This window comes from Sus scrofa, chromosome 3 (genome assembly GCF_000003025.6).
Source record: "Sus scrofa isolate TJ Tabasco breed Duroc chromosome 3, Sscrofa11.1, whole genome shotgun sequence".
Classification (NCBI taxonomy): domain Eukaryota; kingdom Metazoa; phylum Chordata; class Mammalia; order Artiodactyla; family Suidae; genus Sus; species Sus scrofa.
Window position 1 is genome coordinate 30,581,424 of NC_010445.4, and position 23,168 is coordinate 30,604,591.

At 53.9% G+C, this 23,168-nt stretch overlaps 1 protein-coding gene across 6 annotated transcripts in view; it reads right to left on the bottom strand.

The window, feature by feature from the left end:
* SNX29 (sorting nexin 29) overlaps positions 3,284 to 23,168 on the bottom strand; it is a 548,686-nt gene continuing 528,801 nt past the window's right edge. For 3 of the 6 annotated variants that reach the window (XM_021088060.1, XM_021088058.1, XM_021088059.1), the window contains one exon: positions 3,284 to 8,969. In XM_021088060.1, coding sequence (XP_020943719.1) covers positions 8,840 to 8,969 — 130 coding nt within the window. In that variant the 3' untranslated portion in view covers positions 3,284 to 8,839. The remainder of the gene's footprint in view (positions 8,970 to 23,168) is intronic. The other 3 variants (XM_021088056.1, XM_021088057.1, XM_021088055.1) reach the window with 2 other exon arrangements.

Below are 23,168 nucleotides of genomic sequence, written 5' to 3' on the forward strand. Positions count from 1 at the left end.
TTTATTCATTCCGCCAATCTTTTACTTGCAGAGCTTAATCCATTTATATCTAAAGTAATTACTGAACAAGAGGGACTTATTTTGTCGTTGCTATTTGTTTTCCATATGCCTTATAGCTTTTTTGGTCCCTCATTCTATGCATTCCTGTGTTTTGGGTTTAGTGTTGTTTTATTGGTTTTTTTTTTTTTTTTTTTGGTCTTGAAGTGTTACTTTCCCGTTTTCTTGTGTATATTTTCTGTAGCTATTTTCTTTGTAATTATCATGACGATTACACTTAACAACCTACTTTTAAGGATTATTTGAATTTATATCAGCTTAACTTTAATAACATTAAAACTTTACAGCTCCAGCCCCACCCTTTATACATCATGGGACCCCCAAATATAAACTATAATAATTTTTTTTTTTTTTTGCTTTTTAGGGTCACACTTGCAACATATGGAGATTCCAAGGCTAGGGGTTGAATGGGAGCTACAGCTGCCGGCCTACAGCACAGCCACATCAATGCCAGATCTGAGCTGCATCTTCAACCCATGCCACAGCTCACGGCAACACCAGATCCTTAACCCACGGAGTGAGGTGGGAGATCAAACCTGTAACCTCTTGGTTACTAGTTGGCTTTGCTGCTACTACGCCACAAACAGGAACTCCTAAGAGAAATATACCAGTGAAACTTCAAGTACCTCTTTTAAAAATAATTCTTCAAAATGCATCAGTCTCTTAAATTATGTAGAAAACAAAGTGTATAGTTACCGGTCACAAACGATACTGGCTTTTATTTATTGTTTATTTTTTGGCCATGCCCACAGTATGCAGAAGTTTCCAGGCCAGGGACTGAACCCATGCCACATCAATGACAATGCCAGGTCCTTAATCCACTGACCCACCAGGGAACTCCCAACACTGGCTTTGAGACTATCTTGTCAGTTGAGCTTGACTAGGGCTGGGTTTTTTGCCAGCAAGTATGAAAGAAAGGCGGGGGCCTCAAGGATGTCTGGAAGGGAGTGCTGACGTCATGCCCCATAGAACCACTGCTGGGAAAGGCAGGGGTTTGGCAAGAATATGTGAGGAGGACGGGGTTTTCAAAGTGTCAGACTGCAGGCCTGAAGATGAGTCATTGTTGTGCGGCCACTAGAGTGATGTGCTGGGGGGACAGGGTGGATCAGAGCAGAGGATTCCAGAGGTGTGTGCTGCTGGCTGCTGTGCTGGTCTAGAAGGGCTGCAAGAGGCGCAGAGGAATGGCCTCTGGAGAGGGACGCAGAAGCTTAGAGAAGGGAGACGCAGGGAGGGGATGGGGGGGCCCCTGAGCGAGGCATCAATCATCAGTGAGTGAGATTCTGCTTGGAGGGCCATAGATGAGGCCGAGCTTGGGCGCAGAGGGTGTTACAGGTGGATGGCACGAGCTTCCAAGGGATTGATGCTTTTAAGGAGGCAGAGTGGCTGGAAGCAGGGAAAGTGAGAATTAGGTATATGGGTTGAGGGAGAATAAAAAAGAAAAGCCTCTATTTGGGAAGAGCTCAAGCGAATACTGTACTTGGGAGGCAGCCGTGCCGGAGGTGGCTGGGAAGTCAGAGACGTTGAGGCTGAGGTTTTCGGGGAGCTAACTTGGAAACGAGGGTGGTGGTGGTGGGACCAATTAGAGTGTGGCCCAGATGACCCAGCCTGTGGCCATGATGGAAACAGTTCCCCCAGTTTCTCCTTCACCTTGAGGCTGGGGGGCCTGGAGTCAGCACTCAACCTGTGCTTAGGCTTCTCGTCTGTTCGAATACTGGCTACCCTGGGTGGGCACAGGGGTTGAGCAACCTGGAAGCTGCAGAGTGAGGGCGCAGTGCTGTCCATGCACATGCCCCCCCCAAACCCAGCGTCATTTGTACCCCTCTTTCCATTTCATTAGCCCACAAGTGCCCTGCCCACAGCACCAGGCTTGGGTCTGCAGTGCACCCTTTGCCAGGCCCTGGGGGAGAAAACGTCCCAAGACTTGATGGTCTGACTTTTACACACACTGACCTTAGGCCTGAGCTCTTAGCACCCTGAGAATGTTTTCCTCCTTGGTAGCCATCACTAGGTTAAAAAGGTTAAGTATTTGGCTATAGAATATGACTTTTTTTTTTTTTTTGGTCTTTTTAGGGCTGCACCTGCAGCACATGGAGGTTCCCAGGCTAGGGGCTGAATCAGAGCTACAGCTGCCAGCCTGCACCACAGCCACAGCAACGCCAGATCAGAGCCACGTCTGCGACCTACACCACAGCTCGTGGCAACCCGGATCCTTAACCCATGAGCGAGGCCTCATGGATACTAGTCAGGTTTGTTAACCGCTGAGCCACAACGGGAACTCCAGGTATGACTTTTTTAATCCAGCGTAATTTTGGGGGGTGTGGATAGTGTCACAGCCCTTCCTCATCCTCCGGTCACAGCTTAAATGTCCCTTCTGCCGGGGGTTCTCTTGGCGGAGCCTAAGGGTTCCCAGTGGTCCCTCAGTCCAGGGACTCGTGGTCACTCTGGAGACGTTTCTGGTTGGCATAACTCAAAGGGTTCTCCTGGGTGGAGGCTGGGGCTTCCGACCACCCTACAGCGACAAGACAGTCCCCACGACACAGAACATCCAGCCCCAGATGTCAGCAGTGCTGAGGGTGAGACAGCCTGGCCTGGACTGTTGAGAGAGCCTGTTTCTCCAAGCCCTGCTTCTTCCTTCACGGCATTTACTGTGGTCTGTATTTATCTAGATGGGTGACTTTTTAAAAAAGTGTGTAGATATAAATATGTGGCATACATTGCCCATCTGCTTTGCTGGGCAAGTCAGCCCGTGGTGGCAGGGGTCTTTTCGGTCTTGGCCTCTGTCGTATGGCCTGTGCCTGATGGTATACAGTAGGTGCCCAGTAACTATGTTTCTGAGTGAATGAACAGGAACTTGTAGTGAGGGTCTTCCCCCCCCCCCATATAGAAAAAAAATATATATATATGTGTATACATATATATATATATGTGTGTATATATGTATATATATAGTCTTTTTAGGGCTGCGCCTGTGGCACATGGAAGTTCCCAGGGGTCAAATTGGAGCTGTAGCCACTGGCCTATGCCACAGCCATGCCAGATCTGAGCCGCGTGTGCGACCTACACCACAGCTCACGGCAACACCGGATCCTTCACCCACTAAGCGAGGCCAAGGATCGAACCTGCATCCTCACGGATGCTAGTCAGATTCGTTTCTGCCGAGTGCCGATGGGAACGCCTCTATATAGAATTTTGATTCTCCATCTCCAATGAGTACAGATCTGCCTAATAACTCAAAATAGGATTTTATTCCACCTCAAGTAACACCGATGTTCGTCCACTCAAATCCGGTTGTTCAGGGTAACAGGTGAAAATGATGAAGGGCCTTTCTGGAATTTTTTATAACATGTACTTTGAGAGCTCACCTAGTCCCCAACTGCTGAAAAAGAATGGACACAGAGACACAGAGACCGTAAGGGGAACATTCGATTTATAAAATGTCACTGTGTTTATTTCGTCGTCGTTGTAAAGGTGTGTATCTCAACCGGATTGTAACAAAATTACCACAGCTTATTCCAAAAGAAAATTTTAATACAAGAGATTTTAGAAAATTAAACACATTTGTTTAAAAATTCTATTGTGTAAACCTCAACAGAAGATAACACTACATGTTTCAGAGCAAATCTGTGGACTTCGAGGCCTCGCGCACATCCAGACAAGTAGACTAGGCTCTGGATACGTCGCCGTGTTACACCTGACAGACGGCTCCCTGGGCCCTCATCGTGGGTGGCCGGGCCGAGGGCCTCCACCTGGGGGGTCGCCATGGCGCCTGCGGTCAAGACAGTCCTGCCACCAAGAAGTCAGCATCTGATGAGTTAGTGTCCTACCAGATGGCTACACCAGGGATGGGGATGCTAAGGCTGCAGAGGTAAAGACATTCTTTCTGGAATGAATCCTAGACAAGAAGAAGAAAAAAAAAATTCCAATTAGCTCCACCACTGCCTGTTCTGCAGCTCATCTCTGGAGGGTCAACAACTCTGGCTGCAAACGTGTGATTCCCCCATTTCGTCCTTTGCTGTCCTTGGTCCCCATCTTTCTGCTGGGGGGCCCCCTGTGTGGCCTCGAGTGATGGCGGAAAAGGACTCTCAGAGGTGCATGGCTTTTCCCTTTGCAGGTGGTGAAGGCAGGAGGCTGACTTGATCCGGTTCAAGCGGGAGGGGGAGCCTGGGCAAGTCGGCCAGTGGTTTTCAATGATGATAAAAACCATTCCCGTGCCCATTCAGAACCGAACTCCTGGACTCGAAACGCAGATGGATCCAGTATGTTCTCCCAATGGGCGCATGCTTGCTCTAGACTCAACCATCTTTGAAAGAAACAGCCCCTGACCCCACACCAATCGGGTAGGTCAGGAAACCCATTCAGTGTGGTGGTGAGGGCTCCTTGGCAGGAGCATTTTGGCTCCCACCAGAATCAGGCCCATCCCTGGCAATGGGCAGGGCAGAAGGGAACAGAGACATCCTGGCGATGAATGGAGCAGGGCATTTTGGTCACAGCTGGAGACGGGACAGCCGCCCTGCTCAGAGCGGGATATGGGTATGTTCCACCCTCCCTTCCGTTGATCCAGTAGCTCAAGTTTTATTTTAGAAACATGATCAAGACCATGTGTTACGGAGACATGACAAATGAACTTTTTGGCACAGGAATGTTAGATAAAATATACAGTGCTACAATTGTGCAAAATTAGCACAGAAGCCGATCTGAACAGCAGACATCTCATGTTAGCTTTAATGAAACAGTGTACAATATTTGGAAAGATAATCGTTGCAAAAGGCCTTGCTCAGGAGCAGATGCCTGCCCGTCGGAAGTGCCCTCTGTCCCTCGAGTCGCAGGCCAGGGGCAGGGGGAAGGTTCAGCGTGGGTGGCACATTCCAAGTGAGATACTGAGGCGGGGTCAGGATGGGTATTGCCTTTGGAGTTGAACTTGACCATGGCTCGTTCTTCCAGACGCCTCTTAGCCAGAATGATGCTCCGGGCAGGTCCCTCCCTGGCAGGTCCCGGGGGAGGCCCATCCAGGCTCCGGGCTGAGAATCCAGCCTGTTCTTTGCTGTCCGTTACACGCGCAGGTGAGGTCCTCCCGCGAACGGGCACCGGCGCTGGACCCAGGCTGCCAGGCTAGGGATGGAGGCAGGATGCAGCAGGTGATGGGTTAGGAGAGGTCTGCCGGGAGCCTCGGGGACAGGGCCTGGCCTCCAGGTGAGGGGCCAGCCGGTGGCTGTGGGCTGCACTGCATGTGAAGCTGAGCAGTTGGGAAAACTGTCCATGAGGACCCAAGAGAAAAAGGAAAGGTGAGGCCACTGTGTGCCCCGGGCCGCAGAGCCCTGGTTCCAAGTATTAGGAGATAAACGGTACTGCTTCTGACCCACAGGGCTGGCTTCCTATTTCCTGACTCTGGGCCCCAAACCTGGGGATTAAATCTTGGCTCTCCGGTGCGAGTCGTCCTGCTGTGTTAACTCCAGCTGGGTCAGCAAGCCCGCGGATGTAAACACGTTTGATGGCCTCCTTTCTAAAGGCACAACACAGCCCTCCACTGCTGTGACACCCAGCGGTAATCAAAGAACGTGCCTTAACAGGGCCTGAGCCGAGCAGCAGAGCCCCATGCGGGGTGACAAGCCCTTGCCCCCACACGCTGGCCGGAGTCCCTGCCTCGTGCTGGGTCTCAGGATGATGTCAGGGCCACGGCTCCATCAGGTCCTCCCTTTGTGACCAGGAAGCCCTTGGATGGGACTGGTCGTGATGCTGGAGGAGACACCGTGGGATGGAATGGCCTCTGTCGTGAAGCCACCTCCTCCCTGCCCACTGCCAGTCCAACTGGAGAGATGCTGGGCCATTTGAGCCACAGCTCCGCTCTCCGTGAGTCCCTGCCAGTGATGGAGTGGTGTGTGCCCGTGAACGGGTCTAAGGAGCCAAGCCAGGGTGTCAGAGTGACAGCGGGGCTGGGAAAAGGCCCCCTCTGGGCTGAATGGCCACCAGCCTTGGATGCCCTGCTGGGAGATGGGTTTTCTCTTTTGGGGAGAGCCGTCATGCCCAGCTGGCTTTTCCCCGGCTTCTGTCATTTGGGGAAAAGGAGGGGACAAATGAGGTGGGGGCGGAGTTGTCCCTGCCCAGCGAGGTTTCCTCCCCTTTGTGCTAAAGCGGCCCCCGAGCGGACATCCTGGCTCTGCTGAGGGGACTCCTCCTCCCAGGAGGGTGGCACTAGAGGGTCAGGGCCTAGAGAGAAGCGGGCTCGCTGGCTGCTTTGCGTGGGGAAGGCTGCCTCTCTCAGATGCTAACATCAGAGGTACCAAAGAATGTTCTAGTTAGGTCGAGGAGAGAGAAGTGATGTCAGCAGGTCCTTTGTGGGAGGCTCTTTCCCTCTCATGGGTCGAGGGGGTGGAGGACAGCTGCCCTCTGAATTGGATCTGGGGTGACCGGCAGCTGCTAACACACCGTCACGGGGTGGCCTTTTGTGCCCCAGATCTCGGCCTGGACCTCAGCGTTTTGTCTTCCTCCAGGAGCTGGGCGTCCGCCCCTTCTAAGTCCATCCCCCCAGGGCAGAAGGCTTTTGAGCAGCTGGGTGGACTAAATCCCTGCAGGATATTCCATGTGATTCCAAAGGGAACACGGTAATGTGTGTGTCCCCTGCGTGTCTGAGCTGAGATGGGGGCTGGTCTGTGTGCTGAAGATGAGTCTAGGGCTCCCGCAGGATCACAAAGACGGCTCTACAGACAGCAAGCAGCCTGGAAGGGTCCCCGTGGGGCCCCGGAAACATGCATTCACAGTCCGCATCTTGGGAGAGGAGGGCAAGCTTTCCGTGAATTACTAAGCTTTTAAAAAGAGGGAGGCAGAGTTCCTCCTTTTTAAGTACAGTCTTGAGAGCGTGCACGTCTCTCCCTGCTCAGCACCTGTCCTCCGTAGTCTCGGGTGCCTTTTTTGTCACTGTCGTCAACTCCCTGTACAGGAGGCGGAAGCAGGTTCCCGGTGGGGCAGATGGCGAAGGCGAGGCCAGGCCCACGCTCACTCAGACATGTGTCGGGTCAGGAGCCGGAAAAGGCTGGCTGATTGGAAGCCCTGGGGCTGCCGGGGCAGTGGTCCCGTTCAGGGTCTGGTAACCAGAAGGGAACCTTGGGTGCAGGGTCGGCTGTGCAGGCAGTGCTGGGCCAGCCCGACAGCTGGCGTCAGAGTGACCACGTGGAGGGGCCCAGGCTCTGGGGCAGTGGGAGCTTCCACAATGTGCCAGGGGACTTGGTCGATGAGGGCTGTGTGGTCAGGGCAGCGGCCGGCTCAGCATGGGGGGACTGGGGTTCCAAGAAAGCACATGTGTCAGGGACGCAGCCTCGCTCAGGTCCGCTGATCCCCATGGGCTGACCACGGTGCCAGCGTCCATCCGTGGAGCACAGCCCGCTTGCTTTGCACACCTGGCAGAATGTTTCCCGAGAAGCTCCTTGGGCCTCTGAGGGCTGTGGCTGACGGAGGAGCACGTAGCACAAACCTTCCAGAGCTTTCCTCCATGGAGGAAGTGCTCCATGCTCCTCCTGGTCACGCGTCCAGCTGGAAGCTGGGGGGTTGAGACGGTGCCCAGCGGAGCGTGTGGCCAGGCTTCTGCCGACCATCCTTCTCACATGTCCACATCTGCTGTCCCCCAAAAATGCCCCTTTGTAACGATCAGCATCTGAGGGTGGCTTTCGCCCCAGGGTGGGAGAGTATTCCATGATTCTCGCTGGCGAAACTGGCCGAATGGCTCTGGTACCGGAGGAAATGTGATGTGGGAGGGGCCCAGGGTGGCCGCCACACTGCTGCTCCTTGTCCTGCTCTGACCTGCTGTCAGGGTGGGGGGCCCCCCTGCTCGGAGACGTCGGAGCAGGGGGACACTGAGAGCATGCTGGGTGACAGAGGCCGTGTCGCACGCCCGTGTCTTTAGGGCGTGACCGTGATCTGTGCAGAGTGGACATTGTGCCCAAGTTCGCAGAGAGCCAGGCCGAGCCTGCCGGGGCCCTGGAGCCAGGTCTGATGGCCTGAGGCCCACGGAACCTCTGTAGCGAGTCCAAGAGCTGAGTCCCAGCCTCGAGGCCTGTCCTCTGGACTTTGGAGGCCAACGCCCCCGTTTCCTAGAGAGCCCGGAGCGCTCCAACACGCGTCCCCAGGTTCCTGTGGGCAGGCCAAAGGGCCCATGGGCCCAGGTGCCCTCAGGTTTCCTACAGCAGCCAGTCCTTCCCGGACCAGCCATAAGGAGGTAGGGGTCTCCCAGAACCGCAGTTCCTCATCCCTGACGGTCCCTTTGCGCGAAGGCCACGGGACTGTCACGCTGGAGCCTGGTGGCAAGAACTAGGGTGTGTACCGACCACTGGGGGGGAGTGCGTGGGAAGGAGTGAGCCCCTCCCCCCAAAACCCTTCACATCCACAGGCTGGAGCAGGCGATGCCATAAAACAGAAACGAAGGTAACAGTCACTCGGATTCCCATGGGGGCGAGAGTCTGGAGGAGTTTCCTGAACGATCCTTCCGCCCAAATGAGCCGTCAGACTTGTGCATCTCGACCAGCGGGCTCTGAGCCTGACCCGGGGCCCCGCTCTGGGCTTGGCAGGAGGGGAATGGATGTCCCCACAGGGCCCACGTGTCCGCATCTGTCCAGCGAGGAGCCACCCCGCTCTGACTGACCAGTTTAATCAGTGTCACGTGACCAGTGTGGAAGGTGTGCTCTCTGGGGTGGGGACAGGGTGGTCACTCCGAGGTGGAAGGGGCCAGCTGCCATGGCCAGGCTGGAGGCAGCTGGCGCAGCACACAGGGCCCGAGTCTGGGGTTCCGTCGAGGTCAGAGGTCACCGCTCTGGGGCTCCACGTTGCGTGTCTCCCTGGGGTGACCTCGGGACAGCTTCGGGAAGCGGGAAGCCACTTTGGGCCGGCTGTTCTTGGTCAGTGGTTCTCCAGGAGCGGCGATGTCACTGAAAGAGCGAGGAGAACTGGGTTAGGATGGGGTTCCGGAGGCAAAAGTCTACAGGGAGGGGGCAGGGGGAGTGGCCTCCCCGGGCGCGGCTGCTGCCTGGCCGGGTGGCGAGAGCGACATGGACCAACGGGGGATCCATGCTGTTCTAGTCTGTCAACAGCACCCAGCACAACATGGGGCCACAGTTCTGGACCCTCTTTTAAGGCAATGAGAGAAGCTACTAGCCTTGGCTTTCGTCTCATCGTTTTCATTGATCGTCCAGCAAAGGCACGTTTCAAAGGAAAAAAAAAAATGCTTTGGAGAACACTGCATGGAAAGTGATAAAAGCAGAGTTCCCGTTGTGGCACAGCAGAAACGAATCTGACCAGTATCCCTGAGGACGCGGATTCGATCCCTGGCCTCACTCACTGGGTCAGGATCTGGCATTGCTGTGAGCTGTGGTGTAGGTCGTATGACTCTTCGAATCAGGGCATCTTTATCAGGGAGAGTAACCATTATTGAGGCTCAGGATCCCCCTGCCCAGAGATGTGATTAGAACATGCAGCCATGTTCCTCAGATTCTACCTTCTCTTCTCTGCTTCCCACATTCCCCCCCGTAGCTGCCTGTCTCCTATTTAATACCCAGGGCTTTTCTCACCTTCATTTTTCAGTTACTTTGGCCTACACAAAAACCCCATAAACATGGGTTTCGTGCATATTCATATTAAAAAAAATTGACAATGGTTCATCCACCCCAAATATTGGGTGAGTGTCGTCTTAGAGGTGTATGGTGTTGGTGATATGGCTACAGCTCAGAGGCTATACCCCATCTGATTCCCTTCACAGGACATTCTGGAAAAAGCAAAACTCCAGGGGCAGAAGGCCCAGCAGTGGTGGGGAGGGGCTGATCACAGAGGGGTCCTAGGGAACTTGGGGGCACTGAATGGGCTGTTCTGTATCTTGCTGGTGGTGACATGACCCCGTCCATTTGTCAAAACTCACAGAAATACACAGGGGCAAATTTTACCATATAAAAAAGTTTTACTTCAGTCTCAGTAAGCTTGGCTGAGAAAGGCTGTTCTTTTTTTAGGGTTGCACCCAAGGCAGATGGAGCTTCCTAGGCTAGGGGTCAAATTGGAGCTATAGCTGCCAGCCTGTGCCACAGCAACGTGGGATGCGAGCCACGCAATCTACACCACAGCTCACAGCAATGCTAGATCCTTAATCCACGGAGTGAGGCCAGGGATCGAACCCGCATCCTCATGGATACTAGTTGGGTTGTTTTGTGCTGTGCCCCAATGGGAACTCCCAGACTCTTTTCTTAAAAATCTCTGCTTTTTCAGCAGCCAGGAGAACCTCTCCTCCATCTGGGTCTCCCAGGAGTCAATGACCTCGTCCCCTTCCCTTGTGGGAAAGGACAGGGGTCCTGGGGGCAGAAGCCCTGACTCTGTCATTTACCAGCTAACTTCCCGGACAGGACACTGACATTCCCTGAGACTGAGATTCCCCCCTTGTGAGAAGGGACCACATCGGAAAGCCACGTGGGCAAAGAAGCTGAATAGCCATTTTGCCAAAGATGATACACAAGCAACTACGAAGCCCATGAAAAGATGGTCAGCCTCATTATCAGGAAGTGTGGACTGAAGCCACAGCAAGGTACCACCTCTCGCCCGCGAGGGTGGCCACTATCAACAAGACGAGAATGAGTGCTGGTGAGGATGTGGGGGAATGAGAGCTTGGGGAAGAGCCCGGCAATTCCTCAGATGATTAAACACAGAATGATCATGGGACCAGGGCACTCTGCTGTTTGGTACATACCCAGGAGACAGGAAAATGCCCGCACAGAAACGAGGATGTCGATGGTGCAGGCACCATCCTTCTTAACAGCCCCAGAGCATAGATAATTTGGTGTGTCCAGGGGCGTGGGCACAGCGCGGCTCATCCCTACAGAGGGATGTCAGGCAGCTGGGAGCGGCAGCAGCTCTGAGGCCCGATGGCAGACGCTACCCCCCTCCCCCCGGCCCAAAACACCGCTCCGCATGCTGCTTTTTCCCCTTCAAGCAGGAGCTGACGTTCCCACATGAGAGATGTTCTCTCTCTACGAGAAGGAAAGTGATATTCTTATCAGGGGACGAGAAGCCGAGGTGGAGAAAAGTCTGTACAGACAGATCTTGTGAGAATCACTGTTTTCCTTTGGCCTCACACGGCTGACTTTTCCACCATGGACTCTGCTCCACTTTGTATGAAATCGGGGCAGAAACAGCAGGGAGGTGTGGCCAGGCCACTGTGTTGGGTCTTCACTTCCTGACGAGGGCTCCCGTGTCACATGACAGTGCTGGGAGTCTGGATGTGTTTGCTCCCCTGTTTCCTCTGTCAGTCTGATTCAGGCCCAAATGAAAAACCCTGAGAGGGGAGAGAGAAAATGCTGCCCCCACCACGTGCTGCAACGCAGATGCACCTTGCAAACGCTGCGCCGGGTGGATGATGCCACACGCAGAAGCCCGTGGGTTGTGATTCTATTCATGGGAACGTCTAGAGCAGAGCAATCCAGAGAGAGAAAAGTGTGCGCGTGGGGTGGGGTGGGGTGGGGGGGCTTTCTTCTCCAAGCAATGAAAATGTAGTAAAATCAACTGTGCTAATGGCTCCAAGTATCTGTAAACATACTAACAGCTATTGATCTAAAAATGGTCAGACGCTCTAAAACATTTCTGCAAAGACATACAGATGGCCAACAGGCACAGGAAAAGATACTCAACACTACTAATTACTAGAGAAATACAAAACTACAATGAGGTATCCCCTCGCACGGTCAGAATGGCCATCATTAAAAAGTCTACCAATAACAAATGTTCGAGAAGGTGTGGATCAGAGGACAGCCACCTCCACTACTGGTGGGCGTATAAATTGGTACAGTCACTCTGGAGAACAGGGTGGAGGATTCCCAAAACACCAAATACAGAACGAGCCTTGGTATCCTGCCATCCCACGCCTGGGCATCCAGCTGGAGAAAAGTCCCATTTGAAGATGGCCATGCACCTCCATGTTCAGTGCGGTGCCATTTACAACAACAGCCAAGACGTGGAAGTAACCTATCTGTCCACTGACGACTGAAGAAAGAAGTGGGACACAGAGATAATGGAATATGAGTCATAATGAACGAAATGACCTTGGCAGCAACATGGATGGACCCAGAGATTCTCATACTAAGCCAGAAAGAGAAAGACAAATATACATCACTTACAGGTGGAATCTAAAAAATGATGCAAGTGAATTTATTTACAGAACAGACTCACATAGAAAACACCTGGTTACTGAAGGGGGGATAAATTAGGAGTTTGGGCCTTAACAGACACTACTGTGTATAAAAGAGGTAACAGGACCTACTGTGCAGCACAGAGAACTATACTCAGCATCTTGTAATCATCATGGAAAAGAATCTGAGAAAGAATACACACACACAAATGCATAGAACGGATCACTGCTCTACATCGGAAACTAACACTGCAAACCAACTATAAAAAAAAAAACAAAACCTACTGATTCGTGTTCTCCGGATGAACTGTATGGGACAGAAACTACATCTCGTCTTAAAAATTGGCACGTTAAAAAAAAAAACAGCATCACAGGATCTGCTCTGGCAGCTCTGCGTGATGGCTGAAGGATGGCATTCAATGCTTGGACAGAGCCTGGTGGCAGAGGGGGTGCCTAGTAAATGCCCCCCTCCCATCCCATGCTTCTGACCTTTGGCCAACCTCCAGTGAGGCTCACTCTCCCTCTGAGAAAACTGTCCCCACGTCATAACTGAGTCCCATCTCTGGGGGCTGGGGCTGTTGGAGCCATTTCTCGCCCATGAAGGGGTCGTCCTGGAGGCCCAGTTCAAACGAGCAGGCAGGAAACCAGGGAGAAAAAGAGGCAGAGGCTTCCTTCCCCAAACCCCTAAGATGCGGACTGTCCTGAGCCACAGGGACTCATCACTGAGATGGGGACCTCTCTGGGGACGTGGCTTCCCCAGGGCTGACACTGCGCCTGGCACGCAGCTCCGCCAGAAGGCAGTGGACACAGCCTCCTGAGGGGCTGCCCTGGAGAGAGCGCAAACAGCCCCCGCGGGCCTCCCCGTCCTCCGGCTCCTTCGGGGATGGGGGTTTGGAGCTGAGGCAGCGAGCCCCCCCCTCCCCCCCACGCGCTTTCATCAGGTCTCTCTCGGGTTTCATTTCAAAAACTTGCTGTTCTCCTCCCCCTCCCCACTGCTGGCTAGCACCGAGGTGCCAGCGGAGTCCATGCCAGGATCCCAGGGCGGACGGTTCCTTTTAATAAGCCTCTGGGGCACACTGCCTTGGTGTCTACATCCCTGTCCCCAGCACACAAGTGAAATTGACCTGACAGTCTTGACCACTCAGCAGGGAAATGGCCAAGGGGAGAGATGAGTTTTTCACTTCACTCATCAAGTGGCTTTCGAGGGCTGGTCAATACTCCAGTTGCTGGGAGCTGCCTTATGGAGCTTAGAGGAAGCGTCGCACAGGCCACGCCTGCTGCTGGGCTGGACTCCCGAACACAGCAGTGTCCTGCAGAGGATGTGGCTGCTGTCCTCGGGTACCGGTTCTCTGACGAGGTCTGTGTGCAGGAGTCCGGATAACAGAGCTCTGCCTCCAGGCTCTGCAAACCCTGGGGCAGGGCTGCCCTTCCTGCGGCTCTAGGCAATGGAGAGGCTGCAGCAGACACCTCGGTCAAGGTGCACTGGGCCAGACCGCCTTGGACTTGGCCTGTAGGCACGTCTTCAGGCTCAGGACCACGTGGTGGGGATCCACCTCCCCACCCGTGTCACTCCGCTAACATCCCTGAAGATTTCTCTGGGAACTGCAACTTGTGGACTTGGGGAAGGGGGTCTCCGTGGCGTTTCCTCTCTGGGTCCTGCCCCTGGGTTTGACCTGGGTTTGAGAGCATCACCATCCAGACGTGCCCCAGAAATGGCTCCAGCAGAGCAGAGGGATCCCCAAAGGCAGGATGTGGTCTGATTCTTCTCTGGGTCATGACGGTTCCCGACCCCAGAAAACTCCGTGAGTGAGCTCTTCTTCAGTTAAAAGAGGCCTCTGCTTATCAAGTCTTTGGGCCAAAAACAACCCTGCTTCTCATGTAATAGGTCCTCCAGCCGTGTGGGTGGGTGGGGGTGTGTGTGGCGGGGGTGGAGGGCGCTGCTATGACCGCCTGCTCGTCACAGCTGTGAAAACAAGTCGCCTGCAGCCAGGAAGAAGCAGATGCTGGTTTTGGAGGCGCAGTTTGACCCTGGAGCCCACAACTAGATGACAGAGGAAACCTGGCAGGCAGGCCAGGGGCGCTGGTGCTCCTGCAGACGGCGACAGACAGACCGACTGCTCTCGAGACCTGGGGGTGTTCAGCACGTGACGCGGCGCGGGGTTCAATCACAGAAATAAAAGGGCCTCAAGCCCCGGGGGCTGCGCGGGGAGGCCGGCGGCGGGAAGGGCGGAAGGACTGGTAGCGGAACGACCTGTGAGAACGACCCGGGGTCGGGACGGGCCGGGAACCTCCCTTCCCCAAATGCAGCAGCATTTTCTCCACTCTTGGTGCGTGCTTTCCATGTACCTGCTGCTCTGCGCGGGCAGGTTTCTAAAGCTGACACCGCAGCTTTAATGACTCCGCGGCTACAAACATGACAGCTGAGATTCTGGTCTCTGCTCAGATGCCTGGCTGGGAGCCTCTTCAGTTACTGCCCCCTGTTACACAAAGTGGGGGTTCCGGCGTTCCTGGTCTAACTCTCCTGATATTTCAGGAGGTCCACCCATCATGTCCTAAGCTGGGGGGCTTCACCCGAAAGGCTCTTCTGAAAAGGGGCTGGACTTGGGCTGGCTCCCGCCGCGGACCCGTCAGCCCTCATGGCATCTCCGCAGTCATCGACTTCCACCCCGGCCAAACCCAGCCCTGGTTAAGCTGGGCAGCAGACCCAGGAGGAAAAAGGCGTGAGATGGGCTGGCTGGCTGTGTTTGAAGTTCAGGGCTAACCCGACGGGCCCCCATGGTCCTGACCCCTGCCCTGCCCCACCCCCACTCACAGGAGCGACTATTCTGTTCCTTTCCTCACCTCCCACCCCGCCGGGCAGTTCCCGGCTAAGGAGCAAGGGGCCCCTCTTCTCCTCCTGACACAGGAGCACGTGTCCCTGTTCCTACTTGAGGCCAGCACCTCCGTGAGGCCCGGGGCAGTTCCCTTGGGACTTTCTCAAGGACTTGACTCGGCCCTGTCCCCTCCTGTGCTGCTCCTTCACACGTCACTGAGTTCTGGGAGCTGCCTCCACGTTGTCAAAACCAGTGGGCACCCCCACCACTCAGCAGCAATGCCACCCTCTTACTTTTTTCGTGGCCACACCTGCAGCAGATGCAAGTCCCCAGGCCAGGGATTGAATCCGAGCTGCAACCACATCCTTTAATCCACTGCACTGGGCCAGGGATTGAACCTGCACCACTGCAGAAACAAGCTGGATCATGAACCCGCTGCACCACGGAGGGAACTCCCCCGCCACCCACTTCTGATGCTCCTCCCGACTCTGCCGCTTGGTCCCTCAATGGGGGAAGGTCCCGGCAGGGTTCTCACCTCATGTGACTGCAGCCCTGAGGTGTGACCTCATCCCGACCAGCGGCACCCCTCGCATCCCAATGCCAAAGACGCCCACAGGTACATTTCACCCCCAGTTGCCCTCGAGCTCCACCGTCAACTGCCCCAGTGGATGTTGTGGCATTTCCGCTTGGATATTTGACAGGCATCCCACCCAACGTGGGCATTCTGATTTTGCCCATCAAACTTGGGCTCCTTCTCCGGTCGTCTCCATTTTAATCAATGGTGCAACCCCCACCCCATGGCTCAAACCAAAACCCAGCACAGCACCCTGGCTTCTCCCTTTCCCTCCCGTTCCAGATCTAGTCCATCCAGGTGCCCTTGGGTTCTGCCTGGACACACAGACGCAATTTTCCAGTTCTCTCCATGGTGACTGTTCTTGGTCCAGCCACCGTCACCTCTTGCCTGGACTCTCATGAGCTCTCTCTGCTTCCACCTCATTCCTCTGCACCTCATCCAAGTTATCCTGGCATATCCCCACCTGCAAGGCTCCCCTCTTGCACTCCATCAAATCCTTTCTGGGGTCACAGCTCCCCCCACCTTCTGGAGCTGTACTGGGACTCCTTGAATTGCTCCCAAGCCTCACTTAAGTCACCACTAGTCATACGCCATTGTGTCAGCCTGTTTATTAGCACCTGTCACTCCCTGAAATGTCCTTCCCACCCTCTCCTCAAGGGCCTAGAGTAGTGCCTGGTCCACTTAACCTTTTGAGTGATTTCCAAGGGGCCTGTAGATGCCAACCTATCCCCACTGGACCTTGTCCTCCTGGCTGGACAGTGCCTTGTCTTTACCTGCCTTCGAGGTGGTGGTGTTTTTACCAGAACATGGGTCTCATAATCAGAAAGCCCCCGGTCCATTCCTGACTCTACAACCTACCAGCTGTGTGACGGTGAGAAAGCCACTGATGCCTCTGCGGTTCAATGTGAAGAAAGTAAGAGTTCATATTCCCTTAGAGAGGAAATACTACTTTTAGAAGATTGGTAATAGGAAAAATAACTACTTCCAAGGCTTGTTCCATGAGGCAAAAGCTACAGTGCTTATAACAGCGGGGGCACAGAGAGGGTATTAGAGGGTATAAAGGTTGGGGTAGAGGGAGCAGACTAATGCCATGTCCAGAAATACATAAAGAGGGGACAGAGATGTGACTCCCTTAAGCAACAGGTGGATTGGGGGAGGCGGGTACTGGGCCATCCAGGGTGCATGCAGCTCCTACAGCCCATGGGCACTGGGGGAAAGAGTGCAGTGAGCAATGCACAGAAGGTTTTTCAGGAATTCTCTTTGTGAAGCCTTACCACGTGTCCCATAGCAGAACCCCTGCTCTCGCACAAGTGGCCCCAGGCTCCAGCTCCTCTCGCCCAAATCCCCCCACCTGTCCTCTGTGTCCAGCCTGCGGCTGCTCTCATCCGGTGCCCAGTGATCTGGTGACGGAACACGTTGGATTATGGCACTCTTTTGCTCCAAATGTTCCAAGCTTCCACCTTCTGCCATGTGAAATGCTTACAGAACTCTCCAGGCCCTCCCTGGTTGGCATGTCCCCTTCTCATTTCCTCCCCACCCCTGAACTTTGAGGCTCCTCTGTGGGTGCTGGGCACATGCCTGCCCTGGGCCCTTCGCAGCTACTGGCTCTTCCCCGCTCACCCATCCCCCAAAGGAGAGCTTTCTGCCTGGTTCTCTCCCTGACCTCCTCCAGGTCTTTCTGGGGTGTGCTCAGAGTCGCCTTCACTGCCACCTCCCCCTCCCCCCAACCTCCCATCCATCATTCGGTGCGTTATATTGATGGGGGTCTGGTTCTCAGCTGTAACCCAGCACGTAGAGATAATGACACAGTGGTACCCTCTGAGGATGTGTGGAATGAGTGAGTCCTACAGGGCCACCCAACACATCCAGAGAGTCAGCCTTACGAGTCATCAGGAGTGCACGGTGGCAAAAGTTGAAAGGCAGCCGTAGCCAAGCTTTGGTGAGGATGCTGAGAAGAGGGCGGTCACACAGTTGCAAAAGCACGAACTGGTGAAAGCTTTTAGGAAAGCGGAGGGAACTGTGTGCACACACGTGTGCAAGGATGTTCATGGAGTGTGGTTTCCAGTGAGGAAGCGGGGAAACAACATGCCTGCCTGTAGGCAGAAGACTCATTAAATGCACAATGGCAAGTCCATTTACAGCCGTCTGCTGTCACAGAGGATGCAACACACCAATGTCACAGATGGTGAAACACCTTCAAGAGAGGATTACATGAAAACACGTGAAATTACAGAACAAGACAGTGTAGGATCCTCCCCCCCCCTTTTCCTTTTTCAGGCCACACCTGTGGCATAGGGGTCGAATCAGAGCTGCAATTGCCAGCCTGCACCACAGCCACTTGGGATCTGAGCCATATCTGTGACCTACAAGGCAGCTCCGGGCAACACCAGATCCTTAACCCGCTGAGTGAGGCCAGGGATCAAACCCTTGTCCTCACGAATACGATATCGGCTTCTTAACCTGCTGAGCCACAACAGGAATGCCCAGATCCTATTATTATTAAAAATGAAACCTCAAATGCACGTGCACATAAACGTATCTAAAGGCAGAGACTAGAAGGATGGGGGAAGGGCCATGTGTTTGTTCTATAGATTGGCACTGTTTAAACTTTTCAACTAGAACACATCACTCATTTAATAAACTCAGGAAAGAACAAAACATCGCACGGAAGAGCCCGAGCCACTGCCTGGAGGTCCCCAGTTTCACCAGATTCCTTTCTTCTGTGCCAGGGAGGCGAGCATGCACCGGCTGTGCCTGGCTGGCCCAAGCCGCCCAGAGCCTGAGCAAGTCTGGGGCGGCTCCCCAAGCAGGAGCGCTCACGTTGCTTTGCAGCAACCAGATCTACTTGTAACCAGTTCAACTTACCGATTCAGGCCCTGGAGAGACTGAATCGTTCGTCTTCTCTGCCTCCTTCATCACTGAGTTCCCAGCCCTGCTGCATTTCCATCCACATCTGCCCACACGCTCGATTTCCTGCACCGCCTGCCTGGTAGCCCTAAGCACCAGGGGTCTTGAAACATCTCTCCATACTCTCGAGTCCCTATTCTCCAGGGGCACCCCTAGAAAAAACTCAGCTGTGCACCAAGGATATGAACTAAAGACTCGAAAAACTCCAGAAAGGTCCCAGAGCTGGGAAGCAGATGTCTGTGCCTGCCCCAGCCTGCACCCCCAGGTTCAGCCCGCACTAGTGGTTCTGATGAGAGACGGCCAACGGCATTAGAAAGATCCCCTCAGGTTAGGTTTAGAGGTTCTTAAAACAGAAGACTGATCACAGCACACCCCCCAATGACAGCCGTTCAGAGGTTGCCCACTGCTGAGTAAACCTGCCCTTCCCCACCTGCTGCCAAGGCCACGCCCCTCCCCACCTGCTGCCAAGGCCACGCCCCTCCCCACCTGCTGCCGAGGCCACGCCCCCTCCCCCACCCCTCCCCACCCGCTACCGAGGCCACGCCCCCACCTCCACGCCCCTCCCCACCTGCTGCCGAGGCCACGCCCCCTCCACCAGGGCCGCCCATCGCCACGCAGGTGCCAGGAGAACCGCTGTGCAGGCCGGGGCTGAGCCACGAAGGGAAAGCCCGGCTAAGAAGAAAGCAAATCCGTTTATCTCCGAGGTCAAAGGCGGTTTTTGGTGGGTTGGCAAACTGGTTGAACATCCGACAGTGTTGGAATTTCCTGGAGGAACCACCTGAACCATCCTGGGGAGAGGCTCATGAACAGTACTGAGGGTTTTCCAGCATTTTCCCAGCATCTGGGGGGCCCCGGTTTCATCATTCCAGACCAGGTCAGGCCTTGTCACCTAAAGAGGAAGGCGCTCCGCTCCCCACCCCCACCCAGACGCACGCACCAGCTTAGGAGCACAGATCTCTCTGTCTGAGGTGCAGAAACGGATCACTTTCCAGGGCACCCCAAGTCTTTTTACCTCTGTGGGTCAACTGGAGGTTGATTTCCATTTAAATATAACTGGCAATTCTGAGTTTCTCTTACAGGCTTCCTCCCAGAGTCTGTTATGAAAATACCATTCAAATGTAAAAATGTCCCATTCAAAAAAAAAAAAAAAAAAGATAGTAGCTCCATCTTCCTGAAAAAGTTAAGGAAAATAAAGCCAAAGATAGTCCCTAAGGCTTCCACCCTCCTTATCTTAACTCTTTGGCTTCAATATACTTTTCGAACAAAATTATTTCATTATTTTTTGAATAAGGAACACAGAAAGTGGCACAAAATGAAAGAGCATGCAGAGGAAATGTCTCCCCACCCCCACCCTCCAGGCAGCCGTGGTGACTTTTACATGTAGCTTTCTAGAGCTATCCACTGCATAGAGACCAGGTGTGTGTGCGTGTGTGTACGTGTATGTGTAAACACGTGCACGCTACATATACATATATTCCTTGTTGCTGTTTCTAAAAATGGAAATGTGTGCCCTGTGCTACATCTTGCTTTTTCCACTTAACGATGTGTCCTGGGGATTCTTCATATCACACAACATAGTAACATCAGCCTCATTTTTTTTTTTTTTTAGGGCCACACCTACAGCATATAGAGGTTCCCAGGCTAGAGCAGGCTAGAGGTCGAATTGGAGCTGCAGCTGCCAGCCTACGCCACAGCCACAGCCACGTGGGATTATTAACCCAATGAGCAGAGCCAGGGATTGAACCCACATCCTCATGGATACTAGTCAAGTTCGTTACCACTGAGCCACAATGGGAACTCCCAGCCCTAATATGCTTGTCCAGGGGTAGATTGTAAACCTATGAGGCTTTGCGGGCCCTTCAGTCTCTGTTCCAATGCCTCCCGTTGGAGCATGAAAGCACCACAGACAATATGTAAAGAAATGGGAGTGACTGTGTTTCAATAAATCTTTATGTACAAAAACAGGCAGTGGGTGGGACTTGGCTGGTGGGCCACCGTTTACTGCCCCCTGTTGTAAATTCTCTGTGGCTGTCTGATCACAGGTGTGTCCATCTGTCAACGGCTGCACGAGAGCAAGGAGGCAGGGCCTGCTGGCCCCAAGCGCAGGGACCAGGGATGGCCATTCTCCTTTATGAACACTTGACTGCAAACAGAAACCAACCATCTGTTTATCACCCAACACATTTTGCGCTAAATGCTGGGACAGATTTTACTTGGCGACTCCAGTGGCCCACTGAACAGCATTCAGGAAGCCCAAATGCCAGGCACTGGGACTGCTTCAAGCTGCTTTCAGCAGCTTTGTTTTCTTTTCAGAAAAGCATGCAGAGGTTGAGAGTTGAGGCTGCAGAAGGCCTGGAGTAGTAGAGAGAGGCCTGGGCATAGGACTGGGTCCCAGGGCAAGGCCTGAACCCCGCTCCAAACCTTCCCAGCCATGTGGGAGAATCAAAAAGGACACACAGGAGTCCTCGTTGTGGCTGGGTGGAAATGAACCCTGCTAGTATCCATGAGGATGCGGGTTTGATCCCTGGCCTTGCTCAGTGGGTTATGGAACAGTGTTGCTGTGATGTAGGTCGCAGACTCGGCTCAGATTCCACATTGCTGTGGCTGTGGCTGTGGCTGGCAGCTGCAGCTCTGATTTGACCCCCTAGCCTGGGGCACTTCCATATGCTGCAGGTGTGGCCCTAAAAAGAGAAAAAAAAAAAGACACTTATGCAAAGCATCTCAAAGGGGCCTGTAGACACTCAATAGCAGTATGAAGACGAGAATAAAAGTTGTTCAATAAAAGGTCAAAATTTAACCCCTTGGACTTTCCGTCTGCTGTGTCCCCAAGAAACTCATCATGTAACATAAACCCAAAGGGCACAATGCATAGCCAGCTGCAAATGTGGCTATAAGTTCTAGGATGTTCTATGATCTGTTCAGCCCACCCCCTGCTCGGATCCATGCTGGGACGCCTGCCCAAATGTCCTGATGCAACCAACTGTCCCTTCAGAGAACTCTGCCTAGACTCCCTGCCTGCAGTGAGGATCACGCGTTCAATTTTCTGGGCTGCCCCCAGCAGACCAAAACCATCAGGAGAACAGGGGCTCAGCGACCGTATTTTCTGCCATTTCCCCAGTCACCTTGCCCCTTGCAGAACACCAGCTGCCCGAATGGATGGCGGCATCTGTAGGACACACACCCAGGACCCTCCCTGGAGACCCAAGGAACTGAGAGAGAGCCGACCTGAGGCCCCCACAGGTCTAGCTGGAGAGCAGGGCTCACACAGTGTCGGGAGGCCAGAACCTGCCACCCAGCACACTGGCAGGACACCTTGCTGAGCTGGGACCAATGGGGGCCCGGGCAGAGGACACAGGCCTGGTGGCTTCATGTGGCTTAAGAGGAAGAGACTGATTCAAGCCAACTGTTTTTTCTTTCTTGTTTGATCCCTTTGTGGCACATGGAGTTCCCAGGGCAGGGATCACATCTGAGCTGCAGTTGTGACCGATGCCACAGTTGCAGCAACACCAGATCCTTTAATGCACCCATGCCAGGCCAGGGATCAAACCTGCCTCCTGGCACTGCAGACACCGCCAATCCTGTTGTGCCACAGCGGGGACTGTGATTGAAGCCAACTTTACGAAGAGCTGACAGAGGGCTCAGACAGAGGGAATTCCCAGTGGGCCTCACCTTCAAGGTGCATGGGTCAGAGGAGACACAAACGGTCACCAACTGTCTCTACGTCCTCGTACAAGCCAGATGATGACAACACTGTTGGAGAAACATGCCTCCCTAACATGGAGATGCCCCAGGAGGGGCAGGTGGGGCTGGTCACAAGGTAACATCTGAACTGGGCCATGGGGGGTAGGGGGCAGCTAAGAGATCAGGCAGGGCAGGAAGCATGCTCTAGGGCGGAGGGGAAACAGTGGGGTCCTAGGGTCTGACGGCTGCTTTAACACCAAACATGTGCTGCCTCGGGACAACACCGATGTACTCCCTTAGGATTCTGGAGGTTCAGCGTTCCAGATGGGTCTCACTGGGCTAAAACCAAGGTGTTGATACTGAGATCCTCTTCCAAGCTTATGAGTGACCTCTCTTAAATCCAAAATTGGATTCCCTCTCCTGAGCCAATCCTACGGAGGCAGAGCAAAGAAAACGGGGGAGCGAAACCATCATCCACTCGCCCCCACGTCAAAGGCATTTGCTTTCGTCTCCCAGGCCTGCCCTGTGTCTCGAAGGTTGGCCCGGGAGTTAATGATGAGGAAACACGAAGATGGAGAAGCAAAGAATAGCTGTTGGGCCAGGAAACTTGTAACAATTTAAACCATAAACCATTGGTACGGAGTCCCCAGCACAGTTCCCCTGAGATGGAGATGAAGCCTGACACACATTCTTCAGTTGTTTTTGCAGGAAGCAGACCCCTGCCAGATGAAAACTGCTGAGCACAAGCACACAGACCCCAGACCAGGTGAAACCAGAAGACTGGTGATGCTCAAAACGTCACTGATCAATCTGAGAATTGTGCACAAGCTGAGCACACGCCCTGCAGCCCTCTCCCTCACACTGCCTTTTCAAAATCCTTCCCTGAGGAGTACCCATTGTGGCTCAGCAAGTTCAGGACCTGATGGAGTATCAGTGAGGACGTGGATTCGATCCCTGGCCTCACTCAGTGGGTTAAGGATCCATCATTGAT